The 17,492-nt window shown below is 35.5% G+C and overlaps 1 protein-coding gene across 1 annotated transcript; it reads left to right on the plus strand.

The window, feature by feature from the left end:
- Window positions 1–595: 595 nt before the first annotated feature.
- On the plus strand, window positions 596–16,808 carry LOC308635086 (voltage-dependent L-type calcium channel subunit beta-2-like; the record flags this gene model as incomplete). Its single annotated transcript, XM_081269341.1, has 6 exons — window positions 596–772; window positions 2,387–2,523; window positions 5,714–5,790; window positions 10,650–10,783; window positions 14,664–14,744; window positions 16,776–16,808. Exons 1-6 carry the CDS (start codon window positions 728–730, stop codon window positions 16,806–16,808), a joined length of 507 nt encoding a protein of 168 aa, XP_081125467.1. The 5' UTR covers window positions 596–727.
- Window positions 16,809–17,492: the final 684 nt, after the last annotated feature.

Genomic DNA, 17,492 nt, shown 5'->3' on the forward strand with positions numbered 1-17,492 from the left:
TTCATCTTGAGGATAAGCATTTGCCCTCTATCGGCAGTACTTGCTTATCTGAGAATTCTCAAGACATCAAATAATGAAGGATGACTTAATTAATGTTATCTTTAGTGGCTGAGTGAACTCAAGGGGGAAAAGAGAATGAAAGGTCACCACTTTCAAACTTCCCTGTAGCCATGAATAATAGTGTTAAAGTTGTTACATATATTCTCTGATCCTTTGTCAAAATATTATGTCTTTAGAAATCATGTCTTTACTAATTATATTAGATGTTTTAAAGTAGGGGTAGGGAGGCAAACTCTGTCTTTTCCAGTTCCCAAACTAATGAACTGGGCATTTGTATTCCTGTTTGTGATTCCTGATGTCCAATTACTATAAGCTGTTATTCTGTAAACACTCATTTCAGATCATCTTCACCTTTATTACTTGTAGTGCTTTCAAAGAGAACAATGGCCTTTTTCTAGTTCAAAAATGGGTGGTATATAGCTGAGAACTATTTCATGCATTGGGGATACAAACAAGTTGTAATGTGATAAAGAACAAAAGGGGAAGAAAATGATTGCAACAGGTTTTCATTGTGTCTTTTATTTGATGGGGGAGATTGGAAGGGAGCGATTGTTTCTTTCCTTAATTTTTTTCCCCTTTTCTTCCTTAGACAAAACCCGTTGCATTTGCAGTTAGGACAAATGTCAGCTATAGTGCAGCCCATGAAGATGATGTTCCAGTGCCAGGCATGGCCATTTCGTTTGAAGCAAAAGATTTTCTGCATGTTAAGGAAGTAAGGAAAATAATTTTAATTTCTATCAGTTTTATTTTTCACCTTGAAACATCATTTTTCATTTCTTATTATTGTGAAATAGCCTGAGTATACAGCTGCAGTTGTATAATATACACTGAATCAATGACCCTCAAGTTTTTCTGATATAAATGTACATTTTTAAAGTGGAAAGGAATCAAGGGCTTCTGGCAATAACTTCAGGGCTCCCTTGGGCTCTGTGGCCCAGATATCAGGAATTGTTACAGTAGATTATCCTTTTTTATGCTTAACCTCTACTTTTTCTTTTAAGGTTTAACCTTGACTATGTGTAGATTTTTCTGATGTCTGAAGTTTAGCCATCAGGGGAAGGTTTAATAATTTCCAGAATTCACGAGTCTTCTTCTCTGCTGACAATGTCTAAACTCAGATTACGCGTGCCCTTTTTCCCCCTTGAGTGCTAAATTTCTGTAGTGAAAGGGAGAATGGCAGAAGTTGGAGCCAGTGAGGCAAGAAAGAGATATTAGGAAAATTATTTTCCTCTATGCCATATGTCTCTACCTGTCAGTTAATAACAATATAATGTGCAAATTGGAACAATTCACCCTTATGTTTAAATTTTGTTTGGACTCAACATGTATGAAATGCCTGCTATGTGGGACATTTTATTAAGTGACAGAAAGTCCCCCTACATAATATTGTGTGTGTGCACATGATATTTTTCTTGGATCTGGAGGGATTTACAATTGGAGCATTTTACATATGTCATAGTGTAACACTTTACATATGTAAATTTAACTTATCAATGCACTAAACATTATAAAGAGGTAATAAGTGCCAATTAAAAGACTATCATTTCAGTAACATAAAAGAGATATAAAATATTGGTTATATAGAAAAGATAGAAAAAGTTTTCAGAAGTAGTAGTGTGCCTAGAACCTCACTATAACAAGAAATTAGAGTAACATAAGGTCTCCTCTTGATGGATAATGCTCAGAGGAGAATCTCTTTCTACCACGGAAAGAAAAAGAAAACAATGAATATTCTTTTTTGAAGTGTTCCAGAATAGACTTATTCAGTTGAGGAAAATGAAATTAAATTATACAGACTAAAGATAAATATTCTACCTATAGGAGATAAAGTATCAGCATCAACATAAAGAAAAATCATGTGTGAATTCTGTTAGCAAAATTTACCTTTGTGCAGTTTTACAAACACAAAATATTTCAGATAGATTCCGGTATTTATCTCACTCTTAATTTTTCTAGTTAATCTGATTATTTAAGGGAAAAATCTCTAATTCTTCCTAGTTCCTGATGGTCTTTCACTAGGAAGAGCTATTAATCTCTGAACCTAGAAAGCCTGTCCTACTCATGGTGACAACAGCAACTGTGACAGAATTCTACCCCATCGTAAAGGCAGCACTGAGCAAAAGAAGAAAGCGTAAAGCCTTTAATGGACTGCTGCACACACCAAACGCATTAAACCCATGAACCTAAGGGCTTCTTGAGTTATGATATTTAAGGCATAGTTCATTGTAATTGTCACATTCTCTCTCCATTGAAAATGGTTAATGTGGAAGAAAAAGGATTCAAAGATTTGAACTTCTGATTTTAACACTTCTGATTTTGTGTTTAGAAATTTAATAATGACTGGTGGATAGGGCGACTGGTTAAAGAAGGCTGTGAAATCGGATTCATTCCAAGCCCAGTTAAACTAGAAAACATGAGGCTACAGCATGAGCAGAGAGCCAAGCAAGGGAAATTCTACCCCAGGTATGAGAAAAATGTCAAGAGTTTGTGCAAAAGTTCAGAGTATAACATCATATTTATACTGTTTGTATTCTACAGTCTTATGTATTTGAAAGTAGCCTGGTGATATGGTCTATTGATAGCATAAATACTGCATTTTAAAAACTTCATCCCATTTGGTAGAGAACTAAAGTTAAATATGATCATTAATGAAAATAGCTAAGGTCATACAGTATTAAATTCCAGCTTCAGTGCAGAGGAAATCTGAAGTCCTAATCATTTGCTGAAAATACTCTGGCACAGAGCAGCCGTGGTGACTAATCCGAGTGTCTTTAGCTGCCTGGCATGGCAGGGAGATGTTTTAGAGATGACAGTCTCAGACATGATTGGCAAATAGCAGTTCTTGTCATCTGTTAGTTTCATTTTCACCTAAGAAACTCAATTTTCAGTTCTATCCACTTTTAAGTATTTAAAGAGACACTAGGTATGAAACAAGTTAAAACTGCCTTTGCAGATAGCGATTATGTGAGTTATGTAATCGGCTGGGGCTGAATAATCCTTCCTAGCAGGCTTGAGGTTATTTACCCTTCACTGGACAACTCACTAGGGGGCTGCCCAGACAGGTGGTGAATTTTAAACTGAAACCTATGCAGACAAGTCCAAGGACATACATGACAAACTTCTCCCCACATGAAGGATGGGCTACAGGCAAGACTTTAGTTTAATCTGAACAGCTTGGTTTCTGTTTCTCTATGCTTTATGTCTTGTTTGTTCATATGATGATGCAAATTCCTTTGTCAATGATAACATTTTAAATGTCAGCAAGGATTTTTTTACCCAAGTATCAACAAATGAAATGGAATGTGTCAGTTTGGAATAGCCATCCTCATTAAGTAGCATTTACAACTGTCAAGTTCATAGCATCTTATAATTAATTCCAGGGTTAACTTTTCAGATAGAAGTATAATCTTTCCTTTAGTTCTCAGGATTCAGCCCCATCTCTAAACACAAACTTGCCTAAGTGAATAAAAACACTTCCTGCCTTTGTAGGTTTTTTTCATTTGTCTCCTAACATTAAAAAAAAAATTAAGACAGAGTCTGGAGCAGTGTTTCAAAATTCCAGTAAACTATCAAAACGAACAGAAAAGGCGATTACACTTGGATGTGGTTTACAAATTCGGCATTTTTTATACAAGTAAAAGTTAAGGACTGGCTGGGTGCTGTGGCACATACCTATAATCCCAGTGGCTTAGGAGACTAAAGCAAGAGGATCATGAGTTCAAAGCCAGTTTCAGCAAAAGCGAGGTGCTAAGTAACTTAGTGAGACCCTGTCTCTAAATAAAATACAAAATAGGGCTGGGGATGTGGTTCAGCGGTTGAGTGCCCCTGAGTTCAATTCCCGGTACCCCTCCCCACGTCCCCCCAAAAAAGTAAAGGGCAAATTTGCAACCTGGACATTTTAACTGAGGATTATCTGTCAAAATACTACACAGCTAAAATAATATTTTGACTATTAAACTGCAAAAAGAATGTAAAATAAACCCACACTTAAACTGAAATTATACTTAGTGTTTTAGAAAAAGAAAATACAATAAACTTCTGGAAGAAAATGTTTTGGTTTTGGTAATAGGTGTCCTTACATAACTGCCAGAAACTGCCTCTATAAATACTACTTCTTACTAATTTTACATACTGTCTGGTTACTTATTAAATATAAAGGAGTATCTCTTAAAAACTTAAAATAGATGTAGAGCCCCCCTGGTAGTTACTTAATAGGTTTTTGATATGTCATGTTTGTTTTATATATGAAAATGCTAGAATAACAGCAATGATTCAGTTTTTTATTATTTACTGTTGCTGAGATTTCATATTAATATTCACTATAACATTAATATAGTGAATATTGCCCTTTGATTCACAGACACTGTGACGAATTCTTTCAACTAGATTCTTGCTCATGCATAATAAACATTAAGCAATGGGATCATTTTGCCCAAATTCTGTGTCCTCTTTTAAGGTATTTCTTGTCAGGCTGAGGTTGTGGCTCAGCTGTAGAGTGCTTGCCTTGTACATTTGAGACACTGGGTTCAATCCTTAGCACCACATAAAAAAATAAATAAATAAAATAAAGGTACTATGCCCATCAACAACTAAAATATTTAAAGAAAAAGATGCTGATTGCCATCTTCATTTGTGAATTTGAGTAATATGTTATTGCCGTTCTTGTACACTGATGAAAACCATAAATGCTTTTTTATTTGGTACTGGGGATTGAACTCGGGAGCACTCAACCACTGAGCCAGGTCCCCAGCCCTATTTTGCATTTTATTTAGAGATGAGGTCTCACTGAGTTGCTCAGCACCTTGATTTTGCTGAGGCTGACTTTGAACTTGTGATCCTCCTGCCTCAGCTCCGAGCCACTGGGATTATAGACATGAGCCACCATGCGGCCAATGCTATTGTTTTAATATTAGCTCCAAAGGTTCTAAGATGCAGAAATGTATCTTCTATCAAATTTTAGAATTTGGTGGTTTTCAAGGATATGCTCTTCAGATCATTTCTAAATTAACCCAGTTTAATTCTCCATATTAACTATGCTTATGAAATATTCTGGGTACTAATTGCTGATTAAATCATAAAGTACTCTGTTTCACATTTTTTTCATGTGAAAGGTTAGCAAGCTTTAAAATTGCTTTGTTTTACTTTTATAGGTTGCCCATGAAGGCTTGAGCACTTTGAATCTTAGTATAGTAAAAATAATGAAGCTAAGACAAAGGAGCTGGAACTAAACAAGAAGAAAACATTCAACTTGGGTGTTAGCAATAATATTCTTTGTATTCACTAACTCAGAAGGCCTCCAAATTAAAAAAAAAAAAAAAGCAGAAGAAGTCTCTGTTGTTTAGTCACTTCTGATCTGGCTAGAGAACCTGAAGCCTGCAGAAATTATCCTAGTTTGCTTCTATTCTCTGAAGGCTTTTTAAAATAAAATCTCGGATTTGAAAATGTGAACAGAGACCATCACATAATCATTTCAAGTACTCCAGAGTCTCCACCAGGAAATTACTGTTCACATTCTTGTAAAGAAAAAGAAAAAAGAAAATACATTTTAAAGTTCAATAAAAATACAATCAAGTAGCATGTCTATTAAGCTGTATGAATGTTTTAGAATCTGAAATAAGTATCAGATTTAATATGAGTTTTTGCTTTACTTCAGTAAATCAGGAGGAAATTCTTCATCCAGTTTGGGTGACATTGTTCCTAGTTCCAGAAAATCTACACCTCCATCATCTGGTACGTAGGTGATAAGTGCTGAACAGTATATACTGCATTTCATGCTTCCCCCAGTCTGATCTAGTTTCATGAATTCACATACACTGAATCACTCTGTCAATCCTACAAATGCTAAGATATATCAGAAATCAAAACTAACTAAATAAAAAACTAACTTGTGGAGTTAGCAAGAATTTGGAGAACTTTTTCTGGCTTTGGGTGAAAAAAAAAAGTGTGTCAATTTACTCTGAGTTACTATAGATGACCATAGCAATAAAGAAGTGAATGCCCGCCAACTATCACAGTATAGTGTGAGTTGTAGGGCTTCAGAATTAAATAAAAAGAGAACATAGCATTCAAACTTTAGAATAGAGTGAGGAATGGACACTTAAGTGAAGATGGAGTGATCAGCTTCTCAGAAGAAACACTAGACAGGCTCTGTGGAAGACATAGACAATGCACAGAAATATCAACAAAAACTCTTGTAGGCAGAGTAACACTACTTATTTTTTCCAAAGCAATGGATTTATTCTTATAAGTGCTAAACAAAATAAAGGACAGCATTTAAAGCTGAAAATTTCAAGTAAACAAAAATAATCTTTAGTCTAAGTATGTATTTCATGGGAAATACTTAACACTGAAAATTTATGGATCCTACTTAAACTAAAAAAATGTTTTTATCTGGAAATCAAATTTAAGTGTATTTTGTTTTATGTGGCAACTCTAGCATTTTGAGTAGAGCTTACATTTCTATATCAATAGAACACTCACTGTCTTAGCATGAAAGCTCATAATCAGTGCCTTGGATTTTATACGACATAACTGGGGGTCAGTAGGATTATAAGGATTGGCTGCCAGAGTGTTATAGCAAAATGATCTTGTGTGTGATTTCCAAGAAGCTGGAAATGAGAAAAAAAATCATAAAGAGAATTATGCATCTATAGAAAAGTAAGAAACTGTCGACACTCTGACTACAGTGTCTTAAGAACACAATTCTTCTATTAATAATCATACCAAGTTCCTGAATGTGGACAGCTTTTAGAAACTAGAGATTTAGCAAAAACTACAGATTTCTTTTTAAGTGAGCAAAATCTGAACACAATGAGAAATTAGGATGCATATTGATTTCAAAAGCAATGAGCTTATAACTTGCAGCAATTCTAAGATGCTCAAAATGAAGTAACAGTGTGGTTGAAGGGAAGATTAAACTACTGTAGCTATTATGTGAGGCTTGTATCTTCCCTTGAGCATTAGGAAGAAGGTCTTCCCTGAATGCACAGAAGAAAGGAACCTAATCCTGCTCCACTCAAATGTGTGAAGCTGTACAGATTCCTACATAGACTCATACATTTCCTATATATGTAAAAGAATATCTCCAGGATTCCTGAGGACTGCTACTAGGCTCTTAAGATGGAAAAAATGCTACATCACATTGTGATAAAGCCCCTCTTTTGTCAGCCAGTACAGTTCTTTCATTTCCTCTAACCAGACTGTAGCCATCTAATCATTCTAGCCATATAATGAAAACCAGTGCGTGCATTTTGGAGAATAAGTTAGTGTATATGTAAAATAAAATTTCATTTTATAGTCATATGTTTATCATTACTAAAAATAAGTTCCATGAAGAATATAATAAAATAAAGATGACTTTAAACTTCACCAAAGTTTTATACAGACACAGGACTTTGGAATAACTTCTCTGAATACCAAGAGAATAAAACATTTGACCGACTGGCTTGGAGATGTGATCAACTGTGAAATGAATAATAAGCATATCTTTTTTGTGGTAATTTTTACATCAATAGCTCAATAGATCTAAGGTAAACCTTCAGAAAATTTTAGAGGATCCAGGAACAACTACCCCAATTATCAAGTGTGGATTGGCCTATAATTTCATCTTTTTGTTTCTCAGAGGCCCTATCTATAATTCCCCTCAATCATTGCTAGACCAAGGAATATTAGCATCTGACTGAAGTAAATGTGCATGGATGTTCTCAAGGGTGTGGAAAGGAAAACTTTCTACTTCACATTTGCATAATGGGGAAGTATGCCACACACCTGCATGTGTGTAGACACATCACCCTTGAGCTCTGCTCACCTTGACCCAAGTTCTGAGATAAAACAAAATATACCTTTCAAAAAATGTTCCCAAGGCTCTGTACATAATTACATACATACATGCATATACATGTATGCACATATATAAACATAAATGCTACTAAGGAGGACTGAAAAAGCTATTTTCAAAGTATTTTTTCCAACTAAATATTAATGTTTGCCGAGGTATGGAAATACAGTTCTGAATTTAAAAAGCAGTAACATCTCTTAGTAAAAGGAGAACCATGTGAATCCAACATACTATACAGAACTGTGAAAAAAAGATTCTCTTTTTGATGTGTTCTGAAAGTGAACACATATTCTTGAATTATCAGTGTTATAAAGAAAACCCAAATGCTTTTAGACTTAAGTTAACTAAATTCAGAACCAGTAAGTTGGAAAGTTGTCTCTTTGGGATATGGGGCCCCTGTGTTGAAATAAAGATAAATTTTAGTCTTCACTCAGGCTATGTGTGTGGGTAGCCAAATATCTGAGCACATCACAACATTTATGCATTTCCACTCTTCCTTTTAAAACAAATTCATCTGATGATCACAGCAGACAGGGTTTAGTGGGCAAAGCATAAAATTCAGTTCATGAACTTTGCCATCCCAGAGTACTATCAACTTTGACCTCCAATTGGGCACCCTTAGTTTCAGAAAGGCATTCAGAGGGAACTGTCCCTTGATTGGAGCCTTACTAAGCCAAATAAGAGGTGGAAAAAAAGAAAGAGTATGTGGAAATCTATGGCCAGAAAGGAAATGTATTTAATATTGGTTAAGACCTGTTACAGGAACAATGAAATAATGGCCCAGATCCTCTCCTTAGTCCAGAAAAGTACTAACAATAGTCTTCCTTTTTAGGATTCCAGAAAAATTATTCCTCAAAACTTTCTATTTTTCAGACTTTTCCCATGATAATCATTCAATAAGCCCCATAATGAAACATACCTATATGAGCAAAGGGTTAACCATAGTGTGCTATAAAAGCCAGGGTAGGTTCAAAGCCCTGGGCACATTTTATAATTTCTTGGCACACCACACACTGAACCTTTTAGTTACTCCATATGCATAGACAGTAAAAAGAAAGACATATTTACTAGGTAAATATGTGGAATTAATTTAGTTTATTACTACTTTCCCTTGATAGAAGACGGTACCTGATCTATTATGCAAGCCCAAACTGGTATTTGTAACACTGTACAAACAGTGCCAGGTATTCACTCCATCACAGGTTTTTGACCTTATCAAATGAAACAGAAAAATTAAATGAGATCCTAATTTCCAAATGGCTGAATGATCTAAAATCCTTAATAACCACAAAACTGAAAAATAACATGCCTATAAGATGATCTCCCCTTCTTTGGAAGGTTAAAAGAGACTATTGTGAGCATCAATTCAGCTTGTATGTCACAGGAATGTATATGTGTTGCAACACCAAGCAATCTGTTGTTCCAAATGGTAAATCATTCCTTCAATCTGAAAGTACTGTGGTTTTTGTTAGAGGGCTAACATGTATGATATGGTGTTTTCCCACATGGTAAGTAAATTTTCTTTTCATCTTCCTGATCTAATCTCAACTATAAAATAATTTTCTAGTGAGCTCAACTCTGTGATACCCTCCTGAATCCTGATACCAAAGACATGACCCCCTTGAAGAAGCAAAAGGAATTGAAAGTGTGTGCCCAGATTGAGAAGGACTGAACTGGGGGGCAGCATGGTATAGGGACAAGAATGGACTCACTGCAATGGGAGAACTAGGTTCTGAGTCCTGCCCTGCCGAGTTATTACTGAGAGCATAAACTCTAAGTTCAGCCTTTAAATCTTATATCAACGTCGACCATCTTATTTTTAAGTGCTTCTATAGTTGAAAGAATTGTATCATAATTACGTGTGGAAACATTTTTATAAACTCTGAGATTATGCATCCTTTTCCCATTTGCTACTTTTTAAGAGTAGTATTTTTATGTTGAACGATTTCAAATGGAAGGATGTCAAGCAACAATCCCAAACCCTCACTGTACAGTGGAAAAGAACAGTGACCTATTATCTTAGGTCTTTGTGCCCTCCATTCTGCCTAATGGGTTATAACCAGTGGCTTCATAAGTCACCACAAGCCTTATTGTTTTTATTAGACTGATTTCATTGGGATATCATCAGATCCAGTGTTTTCCAATTAGTCTTTGATCAGGCCTTTCTGAGTGTGCACTTGCCATTCATTTTAATCCTGTCTATCCTGAATCCCTCTCTGTGCTGTTTGGATTGAGGATTTTCTATTCTCTTTCCCTCAAATGCCTGTTGCAATTGTAGTAAATCTTTTCACATGGCCCCTATTTTCCACAAAATTAGAAATATGAGACAAATCCTGTTAAGTTTTCAATATAGTTGCCTATTATCTAAAAGCTGGGTTAAGACACTGTACAAAGTGAAGCAGAATGTTCTGTACTGTAGGTTTATATAGTCTATGTGGAGAATAGCAACATTATATCTGAAACTATAAATTAAAAATATTTCTCAAAATATTCAAGAGATCTAACATGGAATAGATTTGCTCAAGCAAACAGATATGATAAGGGTATCTTTCAGTTTTATCAGATTTGATTACATTGCATTCTTAATGTGCTGTACCTTTAAATTTTACTTTCTTTGTGTACTGTGTTGAACACTTATTTATGATAGCTCTTTTATAGTGGTTAGTTTATTTGGTTTCATTTTATTTTCTTTATAACCTGTTTTTCCTCTCCTGTCCACCTGATGATTTTTGAATTGTTTGTCTGTATATAGCTATAGACATAGATGCTACTGGCTTAGATGCAGAAGAAAATGATATTCCAGCAAACCACCGCTCCCCTAAGCCCAGTGCAAACAGTGTAACGTCACCCCACTCCAAAGAGAAAAGAATGCCCTTCTTTAAGAAGGTAACATGAACTTCCCAGCTCCCGTTGTCCACCCGCTCAACTGCACTGTGTCACATTTCTAGTCCTGTTGACTGTCTGTGTCCTTTGACAAGCCAATAACATGCATGCTCTGTTATTCTTTGTTTCTTTTCCACGCTGCTGTAGCTAAGCAGAAGCAGAAATTGGTAAGTTTACATTGACATAAGCTGTGTTTATCCTGCCACTGGCATCATTAGCATTAATTCTCACAGTTTTATTAAATACAATAATTTCTGTCCTAAGAAAAGAACCTATCAACAGCTAATTGAGTCCATGCATTTCAAACCGGCTAAATTCAGTGACCTGTTAAAATACCATTACAGTACTTATTCTTTTTGATGGAATAATATCTACCACCAAGGGAATTTGTTTCAGCATTCAAAGGATGTCCAACACTGACAACTCCATCTAATGCACCTCAATTGTGCATGCTTATTCTGTCTGTCTTTGTTTCTTTCTTTTTTCCAGAAATTTAACTGATAATCAAGCATATTAAAGCAGTTATTAGATACTGATTTATGATATCCAGATACATAGCTTGTACTAAAAAAGATGATTCAATTTTTAATTTAGTCAGTATTTAAACTTCTAATCCACTAGGTGCAAAATCTGCAGATGAACAAGACCAGTGGAAAACTGCAGGCTTGTTTTGGCGGTTTACTGTGAGTTTTTCCTATTGTCATATATAAATACTCTCCCAATGTTCTTGCCTTCTCCATCAGTCAGATTTCAGCATCTCACCTGTTGGACAATGGGGCTGGTGGCCATGCATAGAGCCTTTGCCATTGGCCAACCAAGATGCTACGCACTGATGCTGCTTGTCCCCTGACTGGAAATTCCAGGGAATTCCTGAGCTCTCTTTATACCAGATAGCCTGATTCCTTTCAGCATGTTTTGTAGCTTCAAGTATTATTTTTTAAAGGAACACATACCCCCAAATTTCCATTTTTCCCCTTCATTTATAAGCCACTTTCCAGAAGCTACTCTGCTGTCGTTTAGACTCATATTTCCTAATGTCACCAACCTAGCACAAACATGGGAATACTCTCTGCCCCATAGTTTCTCAATACTAAAATCTTTTCCTCTGCAAACAAGTATTTTACTCTGTAGAGGAACTCTAGGTTAATTAACTCATTGTATCATATACTGAACCCTACACTTAGTTGTTTTTTTTTAAAAAATAAATTTAGGATACCTTAAGAAGGGAAGACCTCAGAACTTAAGGCAAAACTTAAAACACCTGGATTTTTGTGTTAATACAGAAAGCCCCAACTTAATATTCATCCACTCCAGTGGGCCTATCTTTCTGGTCCTATCTTCTGATCACAGCTAAATCTTGCAGCCAAGTGACCAGCAGTGTCCACAGGTTAGGAACTTAGAAAACCATCATTGGTAAACCACTCTGGACATCACAGGACAAGAACAGCCACTTAAACCATGATGCTGGTCAAGATAGTGTTTGAAGTTTGCTTACCCTTAAATTTCACAACTTTAAAAAGAGCTTATCACAAATTTTTCACTAAATGATTCAAACAAAATAGGGTAAGTAGGAAAGGGAAGATAAAATAGACGTATTCTTGGCTGGGTGCAGTGACACATGCCTGTAATCCCAGCAGCTCAGGAGGCGGAGGCAGGAGAATTCCGAGTTCAAAGCCAACTTCAGCAATTTAGCAAGGTGCTAAGCAACTCAGTGAGACCCTATCTCTAATAAAATACAAAATAGGACTAGGGATGTAGCTCAGTGGTTGAGTGCCCCTGAGTTCAATCTCTGGCACCCTTCCCCCACAAAAAAGACATACTTTTTATCAATAGGGAACAAAGTACCAATATTCCATCAAATAAGGTAATTTCTGTAGCTACCTTATTAAGAAGCCAATTGATTACCAGCATGGGAACCCTTTGCTAGTTGGCAGTCACAGATTGGAGGAACGAAAGAGCTATTAAACACTGTGCCACTTTAGACTTAAAGACTTGGAAATAAAATTTCTTGGTAGCTGTTATTAAAAATGCATGCAATTTATATTCCTAATTATGATGGTGGGAAATGTGTTCTTATACTGCATAGTTATAAGGACTTGGCTTCTAAACATTTTCAGTAATATCCCAGGTGGTATAACATAATAATTTAGTAAATATGCTTATGATGCCTTCGGCACTGGTATTCATTCTTCTTATGTTATCAAATCTGTGGTAACTTTCAACATAGAGCTCAGGAAAAAAAAAAAAGCCTGAGATTCAACAATAAGACTGTTTTCTGTGTTTTAGGTTGCTTTTAGAGTGGTGCTTGTGTGGCATTTGTGCTGTCACTGTATTATGTTTGTCTCTTCTTTTTCTGTTCAAAAATGTATCCTACCTTAATTGTGTCTATTAAAATTAATTTTAAGAGCTAGGTAAAATTTTAATCAGTAAAATGTGACAGCACAGTCACAGTAATATTTTTCTTCCCCTTGATCATGCTGTCTACAAATATTGGTGAAATCTCAGACAGAAACTATTGAATTTGAAATGCTTTTTAAATCATTCCCACAAGCAACTTAAATTCAAACAAAGCGAGAAACTTTATAATAAGCAATTTTAAGCAACAATAAAATGTTTTTCAATGACAGGCTGATACAAAAATTACATTTGCACATTAGTTTACCAAATTCTTAAAATACTTAAAAAGCATTGTTCTTTTGGTACATGTAATTCTTTAAGTATATATATTTTCATGAATATATATACTTAGTGGAGAAGGGTACTCCTTAACCAAAAAAGAGTTATATAGAGAAAAAATTAATATTAACTTTCCCAGTGTCTAAGGCCATATTTATTGCTCTCCTGCATTTCTTTTTTTATTAAAAAGATTATTTCTGGATCAATTTAATATTTTCTGTTATTAAAATAATACAATATACAAATACTATCAAACAAATCAGTCTTAATGTAATCAAATTAGGTAATATATAATTATTTTGAAAAAACTGTATTTGAAGAAAGCTAAAAAATGTTGATAGTTTTAGAAATTACAACAAAATTTATCTCCTCCCCTGCACTTCCAGAAAAGAAACAAATTCCTGCAGAAAAACATGAATTAGTTATGTAATAGAAACACTAACTAAACTACATTTGAGAAGTATATTAGATATGCAAGTTGATAATTAATCTTTGGAGGGCACTGAAGCACTGTTGAATGTTATTACACATTAATCATCTTCTGAGACACAAATCTTACATTTATGTTTTTAAATGCCAACATATAAAAACTAAAAATCCAAAAGCATTAATTATTAACCTGGAAACAGTGCTCATAATTACTGTTTACTGGAATATACATTCATGCCAACTTAAATGCTCACAAAACAGAATTTTCAAGTATTTGGTAATGAGATTCACAATGTTTTGAAATTAGGCTTTATGCAGGTAAGACAAACATCTAAGATACAAAGAAAATAGAATCTTTCTTTTTTCCGTAATTATCCATGATCATCTCAATTCTTCAAAAAACTCAAATGCATTTGAAAAGCAATATTAACTTCCAGTCAAGCCTATGGCACATATTCTGCATGAGGCATGTTTCTGTTTGTTCTACAACTAGTTTTTTGTTCAAAAGTGGCACTTTATGCTTTTGGAACTATTATGATAATAGCATTTCTTGAGATGAGCAAGAAAATCTCTGCACTATTCAGTAACGTGAAATTCAGGAAAATAAACCCACCAACCTTTGATTGGGTTTATTTAGAAAAGAGGCAAGTAGAAAAAAATTTAAATGTCTGGAAAACCAGTGCCTCATATTAGAGTTCAGCAAAGTTATTTTATTAGATGCAAAATCCTACATTTCCCCTGTCTGTGAAACATCTAAATGCATGTCCTCTCTCTGCAGACAGAGCACACTCCTCCTTATGATGTTGTACCTTCCATGCGGCCAGTGGTCCTAGTGGGCCCCTCTCTGAAGGGTTATGAGGTGAGTAGCAGCCTTTGCCTCGGTAGCACACTTGACCTTCTCATGTTAAACTGCTTTGTGATTCTACCTCCCACTTTAAACTATGGAGTTTGAACTTAAAGAGCCCAGAGCAGCAAAGCATGTTGTTTTTTTCAAGTTGTGGTATATGTTGTTTGGTGTGTTCTTGTGGTTGTTGTTTAGGATATTTCTGCTAGCTACAGTTTCCTCAGTCCAGGAAATCATATTAAATGGAGAGTAACTGAAACCATTTGCAGTCTAATTTATTGTCACTAAAGTATCAGGATAAGTTTGGGGAACTCTTTTGAATTATCTTTGCATTGGAACTTAGAAACAGAAAAATATCGTAACCTCACATGCTTCTTTTTCCAAATACAAAGTTAAGGTAATTTTAAGAGTTCTTTTCATTTTTTCCTTTTTTGTATTTTATTTTTCTTAAATTATTTATTTATTCTAATTGGTTACATGATGGCAGAATGCAATTCATTTCATATCACACCTGTAGAGCACAATTTTTCAAGTTACTGACTGTACACAAAGTATTTTCATACCATTTGTGTCTTCATACATGTACTAAGGGGAATGATGTCTAACTCATCCCACCATTATTCCTACCCCCATGTCCCCTCCGCACTATCTAAAGTTCCTCCATTCCTCCCATGCTGCCCAGCCATCACCATTATGAGTCAGCATGCTCATATCAAAGAAAACATTCAGCCTTTGGTTTTGGGGGATTGGCTTGCTTTACTTAGCATTATGTTCTCCAACTTCATCTATTTACCTGCAAATGCCATGATTTTATTCTCTTTTAATGCTGAGTAATGTTCCAGTGTGTGTTTGTGTGTGTATACACACACACACACCAAAGTTTTCCTGTCCATTCATCTACTGAAGAGCATCTAGGTTGGTTCCATAATGTAGCTATTGTGAATTGTGCTGCTATAAACATTGATATGGCTATAAAAATTGTTTTATCAAAGTAGTAATATTTTATCATAATTTATTGCTTTCTCACAGGTCACAGATATGATGCAAAAAGCATTGTTTGATTTTTTTAAAACACAGATTTGAAGGGTGGTGAGTATTTCAGAATATTGGCCTTTGTGGATTTTTGATTTCATGATAACCAAACAGTGGTGGGACAGTTATATGATCTCAAGGGTAAACTGCCCACTAATATCTATATGATGACAGAAATAAGTTTTGTTCAAAGTTGAATCAGAATCAATAAACATTTGTCATGTTTCTTTTCTACATCTGCAATCCTGGAAAATCTAGTTCCTATACTTACATTTATAAGCTGAACTTGGTCATGGCCTTCAGTTTACGATCAACCAGCTCTCATATCACTGCCCAGACATCATAAATAAATATTCCTTTCAATTCACTTTCCTATTCTTCCCAAAGACTTTTCAGCATCTCTTCTTAAACTTTCTCATGTCAATCTCTTTTTATGAACTTGCATCCTATATCACTGAGAAAATGGGGGCAAATAGAGGAGAACATCCAGTAGGTCTCATCACACCTATCCCAGCTTGTAAATCTACCAGAATGTTCTGCTTAGTGTTAAGATACATTCTAGCAATGGTTAACCCACCTCACAATCACTTGAGCATTAGATCTCATTCAAACTATCTAGATAAAAAACTATCACTCCTTCCCCATCTCTGCATCAGTATTTGCTGTTCCAACGGAAACTCCATACACATAAAAAAATGCATTTTCTCCTCATATTTGACTTCATATTCCCCTCAAACTGTCTTTTCTTCATATCTTTATAGCAAGACTTATTTAAAGACTTGTGTATGTTGTACTTGCTCTCCTTTTTTCTCTCACATCTATTCCAGTTATGCTGTCACAAGAACTAGTCAAGATCAAGAGTGATCTGCACACTGCTAAATCTAGAGGTGAATTCTTACCCCTTATGTTACTTAACCACAAGCAACAGATGACATGGTGGACCATTTTGTCCTCTTTGAAATAGTTTGCTTGGTTTCTGGAACCACATTTCTGGTTTTCCTTCTATTGCCCTAGCTACTCCTTTGTCGATTCTTCCTCATCAGCTAGACATCTTGGAGAGCCCAGGGCTAAACCCTTTGGACTTTTCTCTCTTCCAAATACATTCACTCCTTTTAAAGATCATTTCATTCTTTGCTGATATTTCTCTGAATTCCAGGCACAAATACCAAACTGCCTATTCAGCATCACCACTAAGATGTCTACTGGAATTCTTAAACTCAACCTCCAAACCCCCCAAACCTCCCGTCTTCCTAACCTGATTTAATAACTTCTTCATCTTTCATTCCCCAAACCCTTCAGCCCCACATCACTGAATTATCCTCAACTGTTCTTTTTTACATCCTCCATCCAAAGGCTGTTGTCTGTATCCTCAAAATACATCCATCTCTAACTACTTCTCATACCTCTTCTACTCTCTATTAGCCTTTTGGTCTGAACACTATCGTATTTTCCCTAGATTTGTCTCAGTGCTTTTTTTTAATGCTCCCTTAAAGTCTGCTCTCAGTTCAGCAGCCAGAATGTCCCTGTTAACTGTGGGCTGGAGCTCACCATTCTTCCATTTGTGACTTTTCACTCGGATTGAAAACCAAAGTCCTTTCTGTGGCCTGTATGACCTCTGGGATCTAACCCTGCACACACCCTTTATTTTCATCTTTCACTACACTCCCGCTTGCTCATTCTGCTTCAGCCACTCACTTCCTCACTGCTATGTCCCCAGACAGCTCAGATCCA

Source organism: Spermophilus citellus (genome assembly GCF_964194105.1).
Source record: "Spermophilus citellus genome assembly, chromosome: 16".
NCBI lineage: Eukaryota > Metazoa > Chordata > Mammalia > Rodentia > Sciuridae > Spermophilus > Spermophilus citellus.